We start from the raw sequence: 17,946 nt of genomic DNA, 5'->3' as shown, positions 1-17,946 counted from the left end.
TATTTCAAGACAGATTTGCAGAAGTAGAATTACTGGTTTAAGGTTTTTAAATACATATAACCAAACTAGTTATAGGACTTTATATACCTACAAGCTGTAGAGGAAGTGCCAACTGTCAAGAACAAGATTAACAAAAACATTTAACTTGGTAGGAAAAAAGTGGCATATCTCATTGCTGTTTCAATTACTATTTTTTGATTACGTTTTAGGTTTTTTTTTTTGTTTTTTTTTTGAGAGAGAGAGAGAGAGCACAAACAGGGGGAGGGGGCAGAGAAGGAGGGACAGCAGACTCCCCACCGAGCAGGGAGCCTGCCTCAGGGCTTGATCCCAGAACCCTGGGATCGTGACCTAAGCCAAATGCATACACTTACTCAGACTGAGCCACCCAGGCGCCCGATTCTTTTTTTTTTCCAGTTTATTGGTTGTTCCTATTTCTTCTTTTGTACATTGCTTATTTATATCCTTTTCCCAACTTTCTACTAAGCACAATGGAATATCTGTAAAAGCACTCTGCAGATGGGAAATAAACTTGTCATATATTTAGCTGTTTCCCACTAGGCTTGTCATTTGCCTTTTATATTGTTTAAGGTTTGTAACACTTTTCCTTAATTTTTCTTTCTTTGCTTTTAAGCCCAGAGAAGTCTTCTCTACTTTTTTATCAGAAATATATATTTTATACATTTTAAGGTTCCTTTTTAACGTAAACATTAAAGGAACTCAAACTTCATTCAAGTGATGATTATAGTCACCTGACTACACTGACTGCTAATTCAAGTGACTGGCTGCTAACCAACTTCCCCGCTCTATTTCTTGAGTAATTCACTCTCCTCCCGTTTATCTGAAAAATCACCTTACCTAGGATTAAAATCTTTTTTTTTTTTTTTTGAGATTTTATTTATTTATTTGACAGAGAGAGACACAGAGAGAGAGGGAACGCAAGCAGGGGGAGTGGGAGAGGGAGAAGCAGGCTTCCCGCGGAGCAGGGAGCCCGATGCGGGGCTCGATCCCAGGACCCCGGGATCATGACCTGAGCCGAAGGCAGACGCCCAACGACTGAGCCCCCCAGGAGCCCCTAAAATCTTAAAAATTCTTGGGTGGATTTCTGGGCTGGCTCTCCTCCGTCCAGTGATGTGTCCACCTCTCTGCATGAACACAGCACTGTCTGAACGGCTGAAGCTCTACTAAGAGGTTTTACTGATGCAGTTAATTCCCTCTGGCAGGCCCTTCTTCGGTTTTCATGAACGTTTACCTCTCCAGATGGATTTTAGAGTCATTTTGCCAAGTTCCGTCCCATTATCCCCACAAAGACTCCATCAAGATCTCTGCCAGACCTTTATTCAATTCCTAAGCTAAATGGAAAATTACCATCCAGTACAGTCAAAACATGCGCGTACTAAAATCCAATGCAGGGAAAAAGACAATACCCCATCTGAACATATTCTCTTTTTGTTAATATATATTTCTATAACTCTGAATTCTGCTTCAGAATATTTTTATCGGAGCCACGACTACATTTTTCTCCTGTCAGAAAAATAAAGCCTAGAATTTCTTGTTAAACAAAGTAATTATGTAATTGTTTTAGAGCCATAAAGTTAATTTCCTTTGACTCACATGCAAATTAGTAACTTCTTTTTCTTATTCTTTATAAAAATGATTACTATTCTCATTTTCTAAGAACAGTGTCCTCATTTGTAACTACAGATAGGCCTCTATCTAAGGAACTTTCCTGGTTAGGATTTTTTACTTTTGAGTAGACTTTGGGAAGTGACCAAAGTCTTACATACTGATTCATGTTAGTGATCTCAATTAAAAAATTTATCATGGTGGGTCTCAGTGTTTAGCCTGCCTGGTATGAGCTGTCTTAGCAGGTTTAACAAAGAATGCTTTGAAGATACTTCAGCTGCTCATAAAACACATTAATTACCCTGAGAGAAAGAAAAAAAGAGAGCAATAAAAGGGCACACATGAAAACAAGACCAAGGCCACTTACAACTCAAAGGCGACAAACACATAGTCAAATGACAGAGCCAAGCCTAAGCACAGGGCAATCGTACGCAGGTTGGTCCACACAAGAAACCACTATGCAATCCAAGAAAAACCAAATCTGAAACACTAACTATGGCCTTATATCATTAGAAGGGGAAAAAAAATAAAATAGATATATAAAATATAAAATGACAGATTATTGGATTTCTTTTGGCATAATGTATTTCTTTTTTTTTTTTTTTAAGATTTTATTTATTTATTTGACAGACAGAGACACAGCGAGAGAGGGAACACAAGCAGGGGGAGTGGGAGAGGGAGAAGCAGGCTTCCCGCCGAGCAGGGAGCCCGATGTGGGGCTCGATCCCAGGACCCTGGGACCATGACCTGGGCCGAAGGCAGATGCTTAACGACCGAGCCACCCAGGCATAATGTATTTCTTACTGTTAGCCTGAAAATATTTAAAAATGTTCCAAGAGTGCACTTTCTTTTACAAGGGTAAAAATTCAAATAGCATTCAATATTTATCTTCTAACATCACCAACTTGAACAAATAGGAATAATTCTCTTTCCATACCTTCTGGGGGTCTCTGCAACTGGGATTTCCGATAAAACAACATGTAGGCACTTTCTTTACCCTGAAACTGCCGTTCAATATCTTTTTCCTTGATTGGTTGGACTTTGGAATCATTTATATCAAACCAGTGGGGACAGGAGTTTCTATCATTTAATCCTGGGGATTCTGAAGTAAGTGTCTTGAAAACGTGTTGATCATTCCTTTGGAAATCAGACTCAGCCCGGAGAGAACCGTTCTTCAATAGACTAACTGTACTTTCATCTGAACTGAGTAGAAATACCTGGGAATGAAGCTGTAAGAACTATACAGAGACAAAAAACAAATACTAGGTTAATAAAAAATTGTTTTTAATTGGACACAATAAAAAATCTACATCTTCCTTTCTGTGACTAGATATTTGAACTTCACCTTTATTTTTGCCCTAGCCAGCTAGGAGGAAAAAAAAATCCATTTGAGTCATGGTAGAATATTAAATAAAAATCAGAGAGCTCTCTGTTAAACAGTCTAACAGTCACATCAAGGGACAAAGCTGCCATGCTGCAATCTAAAAAATATGTTATTTCTACCTCAGTAACACCATTTTTAAAAAGAACTTTACTAAAACAGATTAGGTAGAACAAACCCTTCTGAGATGTTTAGAGCAATCTAAACAAACAAAGCACAAACAAAGGCAATCACTCACACAGTAAAGCACTACAGGAGAGAATTTTAAAACTAGCAACTCATACAAACTCTGATGGAATAAAGTCATAATTATAAGCCTACATTTTCACGTAACATTAACTAAACCGAATGTTGTCTGTCCAGGGAACTGACAGGTTAGCTCAGGAAATCGAAGCACAGAAAGCTTATGTCTTAATCCCAAAGACTATTTCTCAAGTTCTAGCTGAAGGAGTAAGAAGAAAAAAGCATTTTCCCTACTGCCCACCCCCCCTTTCCATCTCTACTCTTCTCCTCTCACTCCCTGATTGCTGTGTGGCCTTGCATCGCCTCTTCTCTCAGCACGAACTTACTTTATACAGAAAATCACTTGGGAGGCATATGCAACATCTGCTTAGCCCATCAATCAATATGGAAAGGTGACTTTCTCATTTTCCACTTGGATGGAAATAATGTGCAGCAGTGCCAATGCTCTAATCAAAGTACTGTTTTATCACAAACAGAAGGAAACAGGTCTATGACCCAAAGACAATATTGTTAATACTGTGTATAAAAGATGGTAGAACACTGCTGCAGCTAACTGCTTAGGTACAACCAAATAACGATAATCAGAGAGTAGCCATTTTTTTCCTTTGTTTGAGAAGTGAGGATTCATTCTTTTCAGCCTCAAACCTCAGCAGTCTGGTCCCAGTAATGGCAGAGAACTTTTACTGGACTAACTTTTCTGATAAGAAATCATAAACTCTAGACAAAATAATGAAAACAAGTGTTTGGAGAATAACCAGAAACAGGCTGAGGCAGAGGGCACACAATTCTTCAAGAGGGACGCAAACCAGGTGAGTTTTACGTGAAGCCCCTGGTTCCCCCTTCATAGCGGTGCAGGGTGGGAGAGTTCAAGCCAAGGGCGGGAATCAGACCGAGCTGAGGAGACAGAGAGGCCAGAAAGCGAAAGCGAAGGAGATGCATTAAGGAGCTCCGAATCTATCACCAAATCCCCCTCAAATCCTGACTGACTCCTGACTGGTACATGGACAGCCCGAGACGCAAGAAACCCCACAGAAAGCAATAGCTGATAGATTCACGATTTGAACAGATATTTTAGCAGAGATTTCTGGGTAGAAGGAACAGGGAACTGAGTTCTGACAAGACAGAGGCGTAAGACAGACATCTGAGGCTTTCTGTTGAAATCCTAGAAGGGCCATGCCCTTAGGCCGGGGGCTGGTAAGCTTGTAACGGGCCGCTTGTAACGGGCCAGATAGTAACTATTTCAGGCTTAGTGAGCTTAAGAGGCAAACTAGAGCACATTACGTTAAGTACCTATGACAACTTAAAAAAAAAATAACCATTTAAAAACATAAAGATAGTTCTTAGCTCAGGGCTGCACAAAAACAGGCAGCAGGCCATATGCTGCCCCCAGGCCACCGTTTTCTAACCTTAAGAGGAAGGACCACGCCTTCCCCTAGGACTAAGGCCAACACTGCAACAGACCCACGCTACAAAGCCCAAAATGAAGCTTCCATAGGATCAAGGAGATTCAACAGCCTGTTAGAGCATAATGCAAAGTTCTTTAAAGAACAATGATATAATCCACAACGTCCGGGAGGCAATATAAGATTAAAAGACACACAGACAGGACAGTGTGATTCATAATCAAGAGAGGACACAGTCAATTCATAAGGGAAATAAAAGTTAATAGAAAGAGCCCCAGAAATAATCCAGATATTATGATAGTAAATAGCTATTAAAAATATTTAATTTATATGACTTAATAAAGCCAATTAGATCTTCAAAAATTAATTTATAGGAAAGGATGAACAGAGTGGGTTCAGATAGGGAATTTCAGCAGAGACATGGATACTCTCAATCAGAGCTAAGTGGAAATTCTAAAGCTGGAAACTACAATATCTAAACAAAAAGTTCACTAAGTTGGGCTTAATGGAAGGAAGACTGGATAGAGCCAAAGAAAAAAAACCAATGAACTTGAAGATGGAACAATGTAAATTATCCATGTCGAAGGAGAGGTAAAAATAAGAAAAAGAAGAAAACCTCAGTTATTTAAGCTTTGTGAGGAAATCCTGAATGGTCTGATTTATATGTAACTGTAGTCTTAGAAGGAGAAGAAAGAAATAATGGGGCAGACAACCAAATTGAAAGTATAATGGTCAAAACTGAAGAAAGACTTCAAGCTATACATATAAAAAACTTAATACAAAGCAAATAAACACAAAGAGTACCACACTAGGACACGTTATTGTTAAGCTGCTAGAAAACAGAGAAAAAAAGAAAAAATCTTAAAAGCAGGCACAGAAAAAGATACATTATGTTCAAGTGACACTAGCCTTCTGAGCCAAAATAATGGAAGCCAAGAAATATTGGAATGACATCTTTAAGTTGCTGAAAGGAAAAAATAAAAACTATTAAATTAGAATTTTATATCCAGCAAAAATATCCTTTAAAAAAACTGAAGGCAAAATAAAGATTTCAATCAAAATTGAAATTATACTAGATGCACAGCTGATTGTGTGAAAAGCAGCAATGAACACCAGAATGGATAAATATAAAACACTATTTTTCCATTAATTTCTTTAGAAGTTGCCTAAGTGTTTAAAGCAAAAAAATAATATTAATAAAAATAAGTAACATAGAGTAGAATTTGTATGTAATGGTACAATAAAAGGCAACAGCAGATAGGATGGGAGTGGGGGAAACGCAGTTATACCACTGCGAGCATCTTACACTGTTCAGGAAATGGTATACTATTAATCCGTAGTTGGTAATATTGATTTATGTACAGTATAATCCCTAGAATGAAAATATTAGAGAAATACAGCAATATATTAGCCAACAGAGGAGATAAAGATGAAAGACTAAAAATCACTTGATTAACCTAAAGGGTGAGGAAGAATGAAGGAGCAAAAAACAGAGGAGGCAAATAAAAAACAAATACCTCGATGGTAAATTCAAACTCAACATATTAATTACTGCATTAAAACCAAATGGACTAAACATTCTAATTAAAAGAAACTATCAAACTATCATCTGATAGAGAACAGATGAACAAACAGAGAAAAGCAGAGAAGAATCAACAAATACAAAGATGCTTTTTTGAAGAGTTTAATAGATGTGATAAACCCCTAGGCAAGACTGATGAAAAAGGAAGCTAAAACGCACAAATGATCAATATCAGAAATGAAACAGGGAGCATAACATCTGCTCCTATGGACTTTATAAGGATAATATGGTGATATTTCAAACAACTTTATGCTAACAAACTTTATTTTTTAAAAAAGATTTTATTTATTTATTTAGACAGAGAGTGAGTGAGAAAGCACAAACCAGGGGAGGGGCAAAGAAACAGACTCCCCGCTGAGCAGGGAGCCTGACGTGGGACTCGATCCCAGGACCCTGAGATCATTACCTGAGCTGAAGGCAGATACTTAACCAGCTGAGCCACCCAGGTACCCCAACAAATTTTACTTTAAATAGAAAAACAAATTACTTAAAAATCACAACTGTCCAAAATAAATAAGAACCAACTTCATACTGTTTGCAAGAGACACACTTGTATAAAAAAGCTTGCAGGGTTACATTAATACCAGACAAGGTATATTTTAAGGCAAGGAATACTAGCAGAGATAAAGGAAGGGCAGTGTACATCAGGATGCCATAAAAATCCAAAATGTGTATGCATCTAATAATATAAATTCAGGGTACATGAAATAAAACTGTCCAAGGTAAAAGGGGGAAAGGACAAATTCACAATTACAGCTGGAGATTTAAACTACTCCCTTAGTAACTGATAAAAGCAAAAGAGAAAAATTAGTAAGGACAAAAAAGAAACACAAATGCTATAAACCAATTTGACATAGTTGGCATTTATAAAACAATATACCCAACAACTGCAAAAAATAACTTTTCTGGTGAATACAGAATTTTTAGCAACACAGACCATATTCTGAAGTGTGAAACAAGTCTCAATAAATTCAAAAGAACTAAAATCATGGACAGCATGTTCTCAGAGTACAAGGGAATTAACTAGAAATCAACTTATAGATAAAACAAAAAAATAAAAAGAAATCCCCAAGTATTTGGAAATTAAGCAACACAGTTCCAAAAAAAATCATGAGGGAAATTACAAAATATTTTGAATGGAATGATAATGAAAACATGTCAGACTTGTCTGCAGCTAAATTAGTCCTTAGAAGGAAATTTATAGCTTTAAAAGCTTGTATTAAAAAGAAGGTTTAAAAACAACTGAATACCAAGCTAGAAAAAAGTTGATCAAACTAGATCCCAGAAGAAAAAGGAAATAATTAAAAACAAGAGCAGAAATCAGAGAAAGAAAACAGATGAGCAATAGAGAAAATCAACAGAAGCAAAAGTTTGTTTTTTAAAAAGTGTAATAAACTTGATAAACCCCAAGCAAGACTGATGGAAAAAAGGTGAAAAAATACAAATTACTAATATTAGGAATGAAAAAGAAGAAATAACTTCAGGTACTGCAGACACTAGAGAGAATATGGGATACTGTGAATAACTTTACGCCAATAAATCTGCCTTAATAGCTAAAAGAACAAATTCCTTAAAAACCACAATTTTCCAAAATAATGCAAGAACAGAAAATCTAAATAACAATACAATCAAAGAAATTTAAACTATAATTAAAAAACCTTACTCCAAAAAAAATTTCAGGTCTCAACAGAACAGGAAGCCCAGAAGTAAACCCACAATTACATGGTCAACTAATCTTCAACAAAGGAGGCAAGAATATGCAATGGGAGAAAGACAGTCTCTTCAACAAAGAAGTGCTGGGAAAACTGGACAGTGACATACAAAAGAATGAAACTGGATCGCTTTCTTTTTTTTTTCTCTTTAAATTTTTATTGTTATGTTAATCACCATACATTACATCATTAGTTTTTGATGTAGTGTTCCATGATTCATTGTTTGTGCATAACACCCAGTGCTCCACGCAGAACGTGCCCTCTTTAATACCCATCACCAGGCTAGCCCATCCCCCCACCCCCCTCCCCTCTAGAACCCTCAGTTTGTTTTTGAGTCCATCATCTCTCATGGTTCATCTCCCCCTCCGATTTCCCCCCCTTCCTTCTTCCCCTCCTGCTATCTTTTTTTTTTTCTTAACATATATTGCATTATTTGTTTCAGAGGTACAGATCTGTGATTCAACAGTCTTGCACAATTCACAGTGCTCACCATAGCACATACCCTCCCCAATGTCTATCACCCAGCCACCCCCTCCCTCCCACCCCCCACCACTCCAGCAACCCTCAGTTTGTTTCCTGAGATTAAGAAGCCCTCATATCAGTGAGGTCATATGATACATGTCTTTCTCTGATTGACTTATTTCCCTCAGCATAACACCCTCCAGTTCCATCCACGTCGTTGCAAATGGCAAGATCTCATTCCTTTTGATGGCTGCGTAATATTCCATTGTGTATATATACCACCTCTTCTTTATCCATTCATCTGTCGATGGACATCTTGGCTCTTTCCACAGTTTGGCTATTGTGGACATTGCTGCTATAAACATCGGGGTGCATGTACCCCTTCGGATCCCTACATTTGTATCTTTGTGGTAAATACGAAACTGGATCGCTTTCTTATGCCACACACAAAAATAAACTCAAAATGGATTAAGGACCTAATTGTGAGACCTGAAATCATAAAAATCCTAGAAGAGAGCACAAGCACCGTAATTTCTCTGACACTGATCGTAGCAACATCCTTCTAGATAGGTCTCCTGAGGCAAGGGAAACAAGCAAAAATAAACTACTGGGACTACCTCAAAACAAAAAGCTTCTGCATAGCAAAGGAAACCACCAACAAAACTAAAAGACAACCTACTGAATAGGAGAAGATATTTACAAATGACATAACCGATAAAGATTTAGTATCCAAAATATACAAAGAACTATACAACACCAAAAAAAATCAAATAATCCAATTATAAAATGGACAGAAGACCTGAAGAGACATTTCCCTAAAGAAGACATCCAGATGGCCAACAGACATGAAAAGATGCTCAAAATCACTCATCACCAGGGAAATGCAAATCAAAACTACAATGAGCTATCACCTCACACCTGTCAGAATGGCTAAAATAAAAACCACAAGAAACAAGAGGTGCTGGCAAGGATGTGGAGGAAAAGGCACCCTGGTGCACTGTTGGCGGGAATGCACACTGGTGCAGCCACTGCGGAAAACAGTATGGAGGGTCCTCAAAAAGTTAAAAACAGAACTACCCTACGATCCAGTAATCACACTACTCTATCTACCCAAAGAACACAAAAACACTAATTTGAAGGGATACATGCACTCCCGTGTTTACTGCAGCATTACTTACAAATAGCCAAGATATGGAAGCAGCCCAAGCGTCCGTCAACAGATGAATGGATCAAGATATGGTATTTACATACAATGGATATTATTTAGCCATTAAAAAAAATGAAATCTCGCCATTTGCAACAATATGGATGGAGCTGCTGTGTATTATGGTTAAGAGAGAGAAGCCACTCAGATTAAAGACAAACACCATGATTTCACTCATATGTGGAACTTAAGAAACAAAACAAATGAAGGAAAAAAAAGACAAACCAAGAAACAGACTCTTAACTAGAGAGGACAAACTAATGGTCACCAGGGGGGAGGTGGGTGGGGGGGCAGGGGAACAGGTGAAGGGGATGAAGAGGAGGAGACTTATCAGGATGAACACTGAGTAACATACGGAACTGCTGCGTCCCTATGTTGTACAGCTGAAACTAACAGAACACTGTATGTTAACTACACTGGAATTAAAATAAAATAAAAAAATTTTCAGGTCTCTGTAGCTTCACCAAACATTTAAGAAAAAAAAAATCAGTCTTAGAGAATTCTTCCCAAGAATATATAAAGGAGTGTTTCCCGACTTCTGAGTCCTATACAACCCTGACACTAAAATCTGACAGACATTACGAAAAAAGAAAACCAAAGACTCCTATCTCTGGTAAATGTAGAAACAAAAATCCTAAATATGGGCCAAATGAATGTAGCAATACATTAAAATTTCATGACCAAGTGGGATTTATCTCAGAAATGTAAGAGTTGCTCAACATTAAAAAGGTCAATGGAATTCACCACATTAACAGAATAAAGGCTTTAAAAACAGTCAGCATTTGATAAAATCCAAACTCTATTCAAGATGAACTATCAGTCAACAATTAAAAAAAGCTAACTCCCTCAAACTTATAAAGGGTATTTATATTTTTAAAAAACCTGCACAGCTAATGTCACGCTTAAGACTAAGATACCGAGACAGTGACCCAATCATTTTAAATGAAAACCTTAAAAGCTATGCTGCGGACTCAGAGTCATTAAGGCAACACTCATTTCTGAAGTGTGGTCTAATTGAAAGATGCACTTAAATACTTACTGAAGTGTGTAAGCTCCTTGCTTCTGTAAGTAAATAAAAATATTTACTAAGTGTTGCTGTGTTTGCTGTGTTTGTTTTCAGTCAAGTTGTTCGACCTGTGTTCAGTTTTTGCACCTAATCTCACAGCTTAGGAAACGTGATCACCAAATTTAACAGGATTACGTGTAAAACAAAGATCAAGGGAAAATTGTGGGAACGCCTTAAGACATTTCTATAAGGAAAATGATGAGCTTTAGGGTATGAACTTCATGGCGTTTTTTTGCTGTTGTATTACAAGCCTTTCCCCTCTTCTTTTTCTCCTTCTTGATTCTATGATAAATTACTTAATAACTTAACACTTAATAAGTAACTTAATTGAACTTTAACCATTAAATAAAAATACTGATTTTATTTTCACCTAAATTTTCGTTGCAAAGGGATCATAATAAAATTTCCTGGCATAGGACCTCCTGTACGGATGTCATGTATTACCTTTCGCAGTGGTCCATACTGTTTTCTGTACTTCTTGTTCCAAGACGTTCCTATCTTTTTCAAGAGTTTCTGGCCCAGCTGATCAACAGGAATTACATTATTCTCCTCCTTTTGAAAGAAACAATCATTTAAGAAAATGTGATGAGATGTAACTGTAACATTTATGAGTTCAAAGGGACCAACAGGATTAAATCCAATTAAATGGCCTAAGACAGCGAACATGTAAGTGGATTAACCATAACTGTTTCAAAATAAAAAGTTTTTTTAAAAAAGTAGATTAAGCCTCAGTGTAGAAAACTTGAATTGTGCATTCCTGCACCAAAGTTTAAACGTTTATTTATTTATTTTTAAAGACTTATTTTAGAGAAAGAGAGAGAGAGCATGTGCACGCATGAACGGGAGGAGGCGCAGAGGGAGAGAGAGAAGCCCAAGCAGACTCCCTGCTGAGGGCAGGGCCTGATGTGGAGCTCCATCTCACAACCCTAAGATCCTGGCCTGAGCTGACATGAAGAGTTGGACGTTCAACGACGAAGCCACCCAGGCGCCCCAAGTTTAAACGTTTAAAGAGTATCCAAAGAGTATTCTGAGATTGGGTAAATTCCTGATATTTTGTGGGGTTTTTACAAGAAATATTTAAGTGCGCCTGGGTGGCTCAGTCGTTAAGCATCTGCCTTCGGCTCGGATCATGATCCCGGGGTCCTGGGATCGAGCCCCGCATCGGGCTCCCCACTCCGCGGGAAGCCTGCTTCTCCCTCTCCCGCTCCCCCTGCTTGTGTTCCTTCTCTCGCTGTCAAATAAATAAATAAAACCTTTAAAAAAAAAAAAAAGAAATATTTAAGTGCAAAAGTGGATTATCAGTATCTCTTCTGAATGTTTCCAAATATAAACAAGTTCTAAAAGGGAGTAAGAAGCGACTATTTTGGGCTGAAATGTGTCCATCCCCCACCCCCCTGCCAATTCATATGTTGACTCCTTAACCTCAAGATTTCAACTTTGACTTTATTTGGATAGGGCCTTTAAAGAAGTGTTGATGCTAAAAATGAGGTCATTAGGATGGGTCCTAGTCTAACCTGACTGGAGTCCTTATAGGAAGAAGAAAAGACACACAGAGATCCTCGAGATGCATAGGTACAGAGGAAAGACCATGTGAGCACACAGCGAGGAGGTGGCCATCTGCCAGCCACGGAGAGGCCTCGGGAGAGAACAAACCTGTTGGCACCTTGATCTTGGACTCCCAGCCTCCATGACTGGGGGAAAATAAATTTGTTGTTTTTAGTCCCCCCAGTCTGTGGTCCTTTATTATGGCAGCCCCAGCAGACTGATACAGTGGCCACAGACCAAGGTGGTTAAAGGACTCACCCGAGGTCCATGGTAAAGAGTTAAGAAAGCCTTTTCAAGAATGGATAAATACATGCAAGGAACTTACCACCTTTACAACACAGCGCTAAGGAAACGTTAAAAAGTCATATACTTGAGGCATTATCGGTGTATCAATATTAGGAATGAAAAAGGGGGCATAACCTCAGGAACTACAGAGTAGAAGGATAACATGGCAAGACAGCAAATTCCAAGAACAATACGTACATTTAGGTAAATCCCACTTCTATTTAAAAGGACAGTAATACCCAAAACCCTATAACCCAATCCCAATACATGTACATAAACACAAAGAAGACAGAATGCAAAGAATATACATCAAAGTGTTATCAACTATTGGGTACTTGGTTTATTTATACTTTTAACATATTTCCCAGTTTTTTTTCTCTCAAATTTTCTACCACCAACATTAATTTTTTAATAACCAGAAAGTGTCCCAATAGACAAACTGTAAAAATAGACAGAGAATGTCCCAAAGGAATAAGACTACAAATAGTACCGATATCAGCTGTCAATGAATTCTCACACATATGCGTACATTATCTGAAACACACACACAAATATAAACTCTCTCTCTACCTGTAGTAAGATCACTTTCAGAATTATCAGTGGATCATCGTCAATCTCTTCTTCATTCTGGAGATCTTTTAAATTCACATCTGGTTTGCTTTTCTCCTCCTAGAAAGGAAAACAATAAAAATTTATCCCTTAAAAGGTAATTAACAAAATAGAAATGTTCATGTTGTGGAAGTTTCAAAATGGAGAAATGACGATAAAAACATCGTTATAACTTATGTATACTTTGGAATTCTGCAGACCTGGCTTTGATTTCCAGCTCTGGTTGACTAATCCCAGATACGTCATTTAATCTCTCTGGCATGATCTGTGAACGGGACCATGAGATAACTCCCAGCACAAGACACACATGGTAGGTCCTGACAGGTTCCCAGTAGGCACCACTTCAGCTGCACCCTACAAATCCTGACATGTTGTGTGTCACTGGCAAGTGCAGCTTAGTGCTCGCTTCTATTTCCTGATCATCCAAATTTGCACCCCACTCTATGAAGTTATTAGGGAACATGTCAAAATAAGGTATTTTTACTCATTGATTTTTTTTATATATGCCATCTTGCAAAAGTATTTTCATTTGACACAAAACCATAAATCAAACAGACCTAATAACAAGAGACAAAAATAATAAAGAGACAGCAAAACAAAATGGTAGACTAAATACAACTATTCTACTAAAAGATTACTAAAAATGCTGGATGTAAACACAACAAAACAAACAAAGGCACTTTTTTTAAAACACACACTGAATTACCAAGAGACTATCAGGGAAATCCTCAGAGAACAAGTGAAATGGGAACCCAGGGAGGAAATCCAGAGTTGAGGCCTCCAGCTGTCCCACCTTGCTGACACAGCTTCCACTCTGATGCTCATACAGGATGAGGTCTGGGAGACAAAGTCCAAGGACCCCCCCAAAGTATGGAGTTGAACCACTGGTTTTCCAAACAACCAGTTCTCCGCCCCTCTGACACCATCTGGGTGTCACAATTCAGTTCAGTTTTGATACCAACTTCATGCAGTCCCACAAGACTGCCCCCACATCAGACAACAGCCACAAACGGGGTCCCGGGCCACCTGCACTTCTGCCTGGCTGATTACAAGTTCTACGGTTCCTACAATCCCCACTTCAGGTTTGATAATTTCCTGGAATGGCTCACAGAGCTCAGTACCTTATACACAGAACTATAGTTTAGTACAAAGGCTACAAATGAACAGCCAGATGAAGAGGTACACAGGGCGAGGTCAGGAAGGGCCCTGAGGGCAGGAGCCTCTGTCCCCATGGAGTCAGGGTGGCCACCCTCCCTGCATGTTCACCATCCAGAAGCTCCCTTAGTCTCCCGGTTTGAATTTTTTTTTTTTTTTTTTAAGATTTTATTTATTTGAGAGAGAAAGAGAGCGCGAGCTCGCGCACGAGCAGGGGTACAGGGAGAGGTTTTGAGAAGCAGACTCCCTGCCGAGCAGGGTGCCCGACATGGGGCTTAATCCCAGGATCCTGAGATCATGACCTGAGCTGAAGGCAGACACTTAACTAACAGCCACCCAGGCGTACCTTGCTTCAGAGTTTTAACTGAAGTTTCAACATGTAGGCATGACTGACTGACTGAACTCAACCACCAGCTCCTCTTTCCCTCCACAGATCAGGAGCTGAGGCTAAAAACACCAATGCTCTATTCATGTGGTTGTTTCCTCTGGTGACCAGGCCTCACTCTGAAGAGATCTAGGCCCCACCAAGAGTCATCCCATTAGCATGAACTCAGGTGTGGTTGAAAGGGGTTCATTATGAACAGCAAAAGACATGCCTATCACTCATGCAATTTCATGGACCTCTATTCCAGGAACCTGGGATAAAGACCAAGTATATACTTTTTTCTTTCTTTTTTTTTTTTTTTTAAAGATTTACTTATTTGAGAGAGAGAGAGAGATTGAAAGAGTACACATGAGCTGGGTTCAGAGGGGCAGAGGGAGATGGAGAGAAAGAATCTCAAGCAGACTCCCTCCCCACTGAGCACAGAGCCTGACGCAGGGCTCAATCTCATGACCCATGACATCATGACCTGAGCTGAAATCATGAGTCAGACACTTAACTGACTTAGCCACCCCAAGCGCCCCAAGTATATACTTTTTAATTATACCACAAAGATAAATTTCAGCAGGCAGCTAGAAAGAAAGAGCTACCTACCTTCTCAGTACAAATATGACCTAGACAAAATACACCCCACAATAAAGGACAATGAGGAACTCGCTTGCTTTGACCTCGATATTAGATAAAGGTAGAAAAACATTTCTAATAATTTGTAATCACAAGTAGGTCCCCATTTGGGTTTGTGGTCCCAACTTACACTAGCTGTATGGCTCTAAAACCATTAAATCAGGATCTGATTTTAAACTAGGGTTGGAAGTGACCCCAGGCATGTGATAGAGATAACCACTTTTTTCGGAGGAAGGCACTTTCAACTCAGTCCTCAAATTACTCCAGTAAATCACATTCTTAAAAAACCAACCAAACAAGGCTACAGTCTAAAATAACCAGATCATAAGGAAGTAGAATCAGCAGATATCCAGGGGCGCCTGGGTGGCTCAGATGGTTAAGCGTCTGCCTTCGGCTCAGGTCACGATCCCGGGGTCCTGGGATCAAGCCCCACATCGGGCTCCTGGCTCAGCAGGGAGAGCCTGCTTCTCCCTCTCCCTCTGCCTCTCTCCCTGCTCATGCTCTCTCTCGCTCTCTCTGTATCTTTGTGTCTCAGAGGAATAAATAAAATCTTAAAAAAAAGAATCAGCAGATATCCAAATCAGACCTACAAAGTCTTCAGATACTGCAATTATCAGACCAATAAAATAGCACATTTAGTATGTTTAAGACGTGATTAAGGAAAAAGAGATTTAAAAATGGTAGAAGGGGAGAGGTAGGCCAGCACTGCCCCCTATTTGACATGCTGGTACAGGTGACAAACAGGCGAGGCCCAGCCCTCCTCCACTTTGCCAGTGTCCAACCCTGGCCTTGCTGGGACAGTAGAAACTAGTTCCGGGCTGCCTACCGGGAGCTGTTGTGAAGCCTTCTCTGACCCACTTCCTCAAATGTGCAAGATAATGTCACTCAACCATCGATGAAGCAAAAGGTCACTAAAGAAGCAGAAAGCAAAGATCAGGCTCCTTTTCACAGCCAGATCTAGAGTCACATTTTGAATAGTTAATGGCCTCCATACTAGAAGAAAGGGATCATCTTCTAGACAAAGAGAGACAGAAATGTTGCCTTTATTATTTTTATTGTTTTTTAAAATAAATTCTACCCCCAAAACGGGGCTCAAACTTACCACCCTGAGATCAAGAGTTGCACATTCTACCGACTGAGCCAGCCAGGAGCCCCTGAAATGTTGCCTTAAAACCAGGGAAAATTATGTCTGACTGGTCATGTTAAGTTTTCTTTGCATACAGTACCCACTAAAGAACTCCATGCATGCAGGGAACAGCTTCTTGAAAGGGAAAAAGAATTGCCAAACTCTAAGAAGAAAGAACAAGACCAGGCTGTGATTAGAACATACGGAATCCTAGGTCTCTGGGCACAAGAAATCTCTCAGAATAATGGTAATAAAAAGACAGGCCGGGTCCAGCAGGTATATGTACTGAAGTTGAAATTCTTAAAGCACTACTGATTATTTGAATACCATAGAGCTCTGGATGAAAAAGTAGTGATTCTGGAAAAACACAATAAGGAAAAAAATTTAACAAACCGGATGCTTCACAGAAGGCATGAACAAGGAGGAATACAAAGCACAAATGGAAAGCGATCTTCTGATTGTTCTTCAAGCCTGGAGGAAGACCCTGCTAATGTAACAAAGCTTCAGGAACAGAGAAGCAGTGTGGAGAGCAAAACCAAACGACAGAGTGCCTGTGTGCCCTCTCAAGTCACACAGCAGACCCAGGAGAAGAGCCCGACGATGCCAGGAAAGAGTGAAGGGATTCTGAGGAAGTGCACACGTAAGCGCAGAGCTGTCCAAGGAAGCACAACCCAGAAGGAAGACACGGGAGAGAGAATCACCGCTCGAGACACGTGACCTCACCACTGTACGAGGCTATCTCTGTGAGTGACCTCAACGATAAAATGGAAAATAAAACTGCAAATAAATATTTGATGGGTCAAAGACTGACGCTAAACCTCAGCACCTCTAAAAGTGCCAGAAATCAGACAGTGGCTGAACAAAACCTGGAGCGGCGCGGAGGAGAGCGGAGGCGCACGCCCTGAGCTGGAAGCTGAACCAGGGTGGAAAGCGGGAGCACTTTCTCAGACTGAAGAGACAGGGCAACACTGGAAAAAAAGGTTACACAGATGAAGGCATACCTGGAAAAAAGAAGCCAAGACTATGGTGGGCAAAGCTAAGAAAAGAAATGAACCACATAATAAATATTTATTAGACCTGTTCACAAGCTTATATCGGCATCTGAGAAAAACCTTCAACATCATTTTTTTAGGGAAAGTGAAATTAAGCTCAAATAATTGTTTGGGGTGGGGGAGGCTGCTCTAGAGAACCCGAACTCTCTACTACAGGACCCTGGAAAACCATTTATTCAATAAATGGTAATGGGCAACCGGGTTAAAGAAAGCAGCAAAGACAGGCAGCATGATAGGAATCAGCTCCAACTAAGCACAGAAACCTTGAGGGCCGAATGAGACCAGATGAGGGTAGGAGACCTTCTCTTGGTCTGAATGGGAATGTGTCCCACAAACCAGCGTCTTGGCAAATGTGGCATAAGCATTTGGGAGTGATGCTTGTACGGCGTTCTCAGCCGAACGAAATGGAAGGTCAAGGACTGGAAAGGGTGAAACAAAACAGTCTTTCTCCAAAGATGTCTGCAACGTAAGAGGGTTTAGCAAGATGGCTGA

At 39.6% G+C, this 17,946-nt stretch overlaps 1 protein-coding gene across 5 annotated transcripts in view; it reads right to left on the bottom strand.

The window, feature by feature from the left end:
• The window catches only part of USP40 (ubiquitin specific peptidase 40), a 76,991-nt gene that overhangs the window by 42,578 nt on the left and 16,467 nt on the right, over positions 1-17,946 (bottom strand). For 4 of the 5 annotated variants that reach the window (XM_028105207.2, XM_028105209.2, XM_028105210.2 and 1 more), the window contains 3 exons: positions 13,077-13,175; positions 11,121-11,228; positions 2,561-2,861 (listed from right to left, as the gene is read on the bottom strand). In XM_028105207.2, coding sequence (XP_027961008.1) covers positions 2,561-2,861; positions 11,121-11,228; positions 13,077-13,175 — 508 coding nt within the window. Of the gene's footprint in view, positions 1-2,560; positions 2,862-11,120; positions 11,229-13,076; positions 13,176-17,946 lie in introns of those variants that run through there. The other variant, XM_088021486.1, reaches the window with a different exon arrangement.

Source organism: Eumetopias jubatus, unplaced genomic scaffold (genome assembly GCF_037043125.1).
Source record: "Eumetopias jubatus isolate StellerSeaLion01/CBP00866 unplaced genomic scaffold, mEumJub1_p1.0 scaffold_3, whole genome shotgun sequence".
NCBI classification, from domain to species: Eukaryota; Metazoa; Chordata; class Mammalia; order Carnivora; family Otariidae; genus Eumetopias; species Eumetopias jubatus.
Note: the sequence above shows the minus strand (reverse complement) of the source record. Positions and strands in the feature narration are given on the sequence as shown.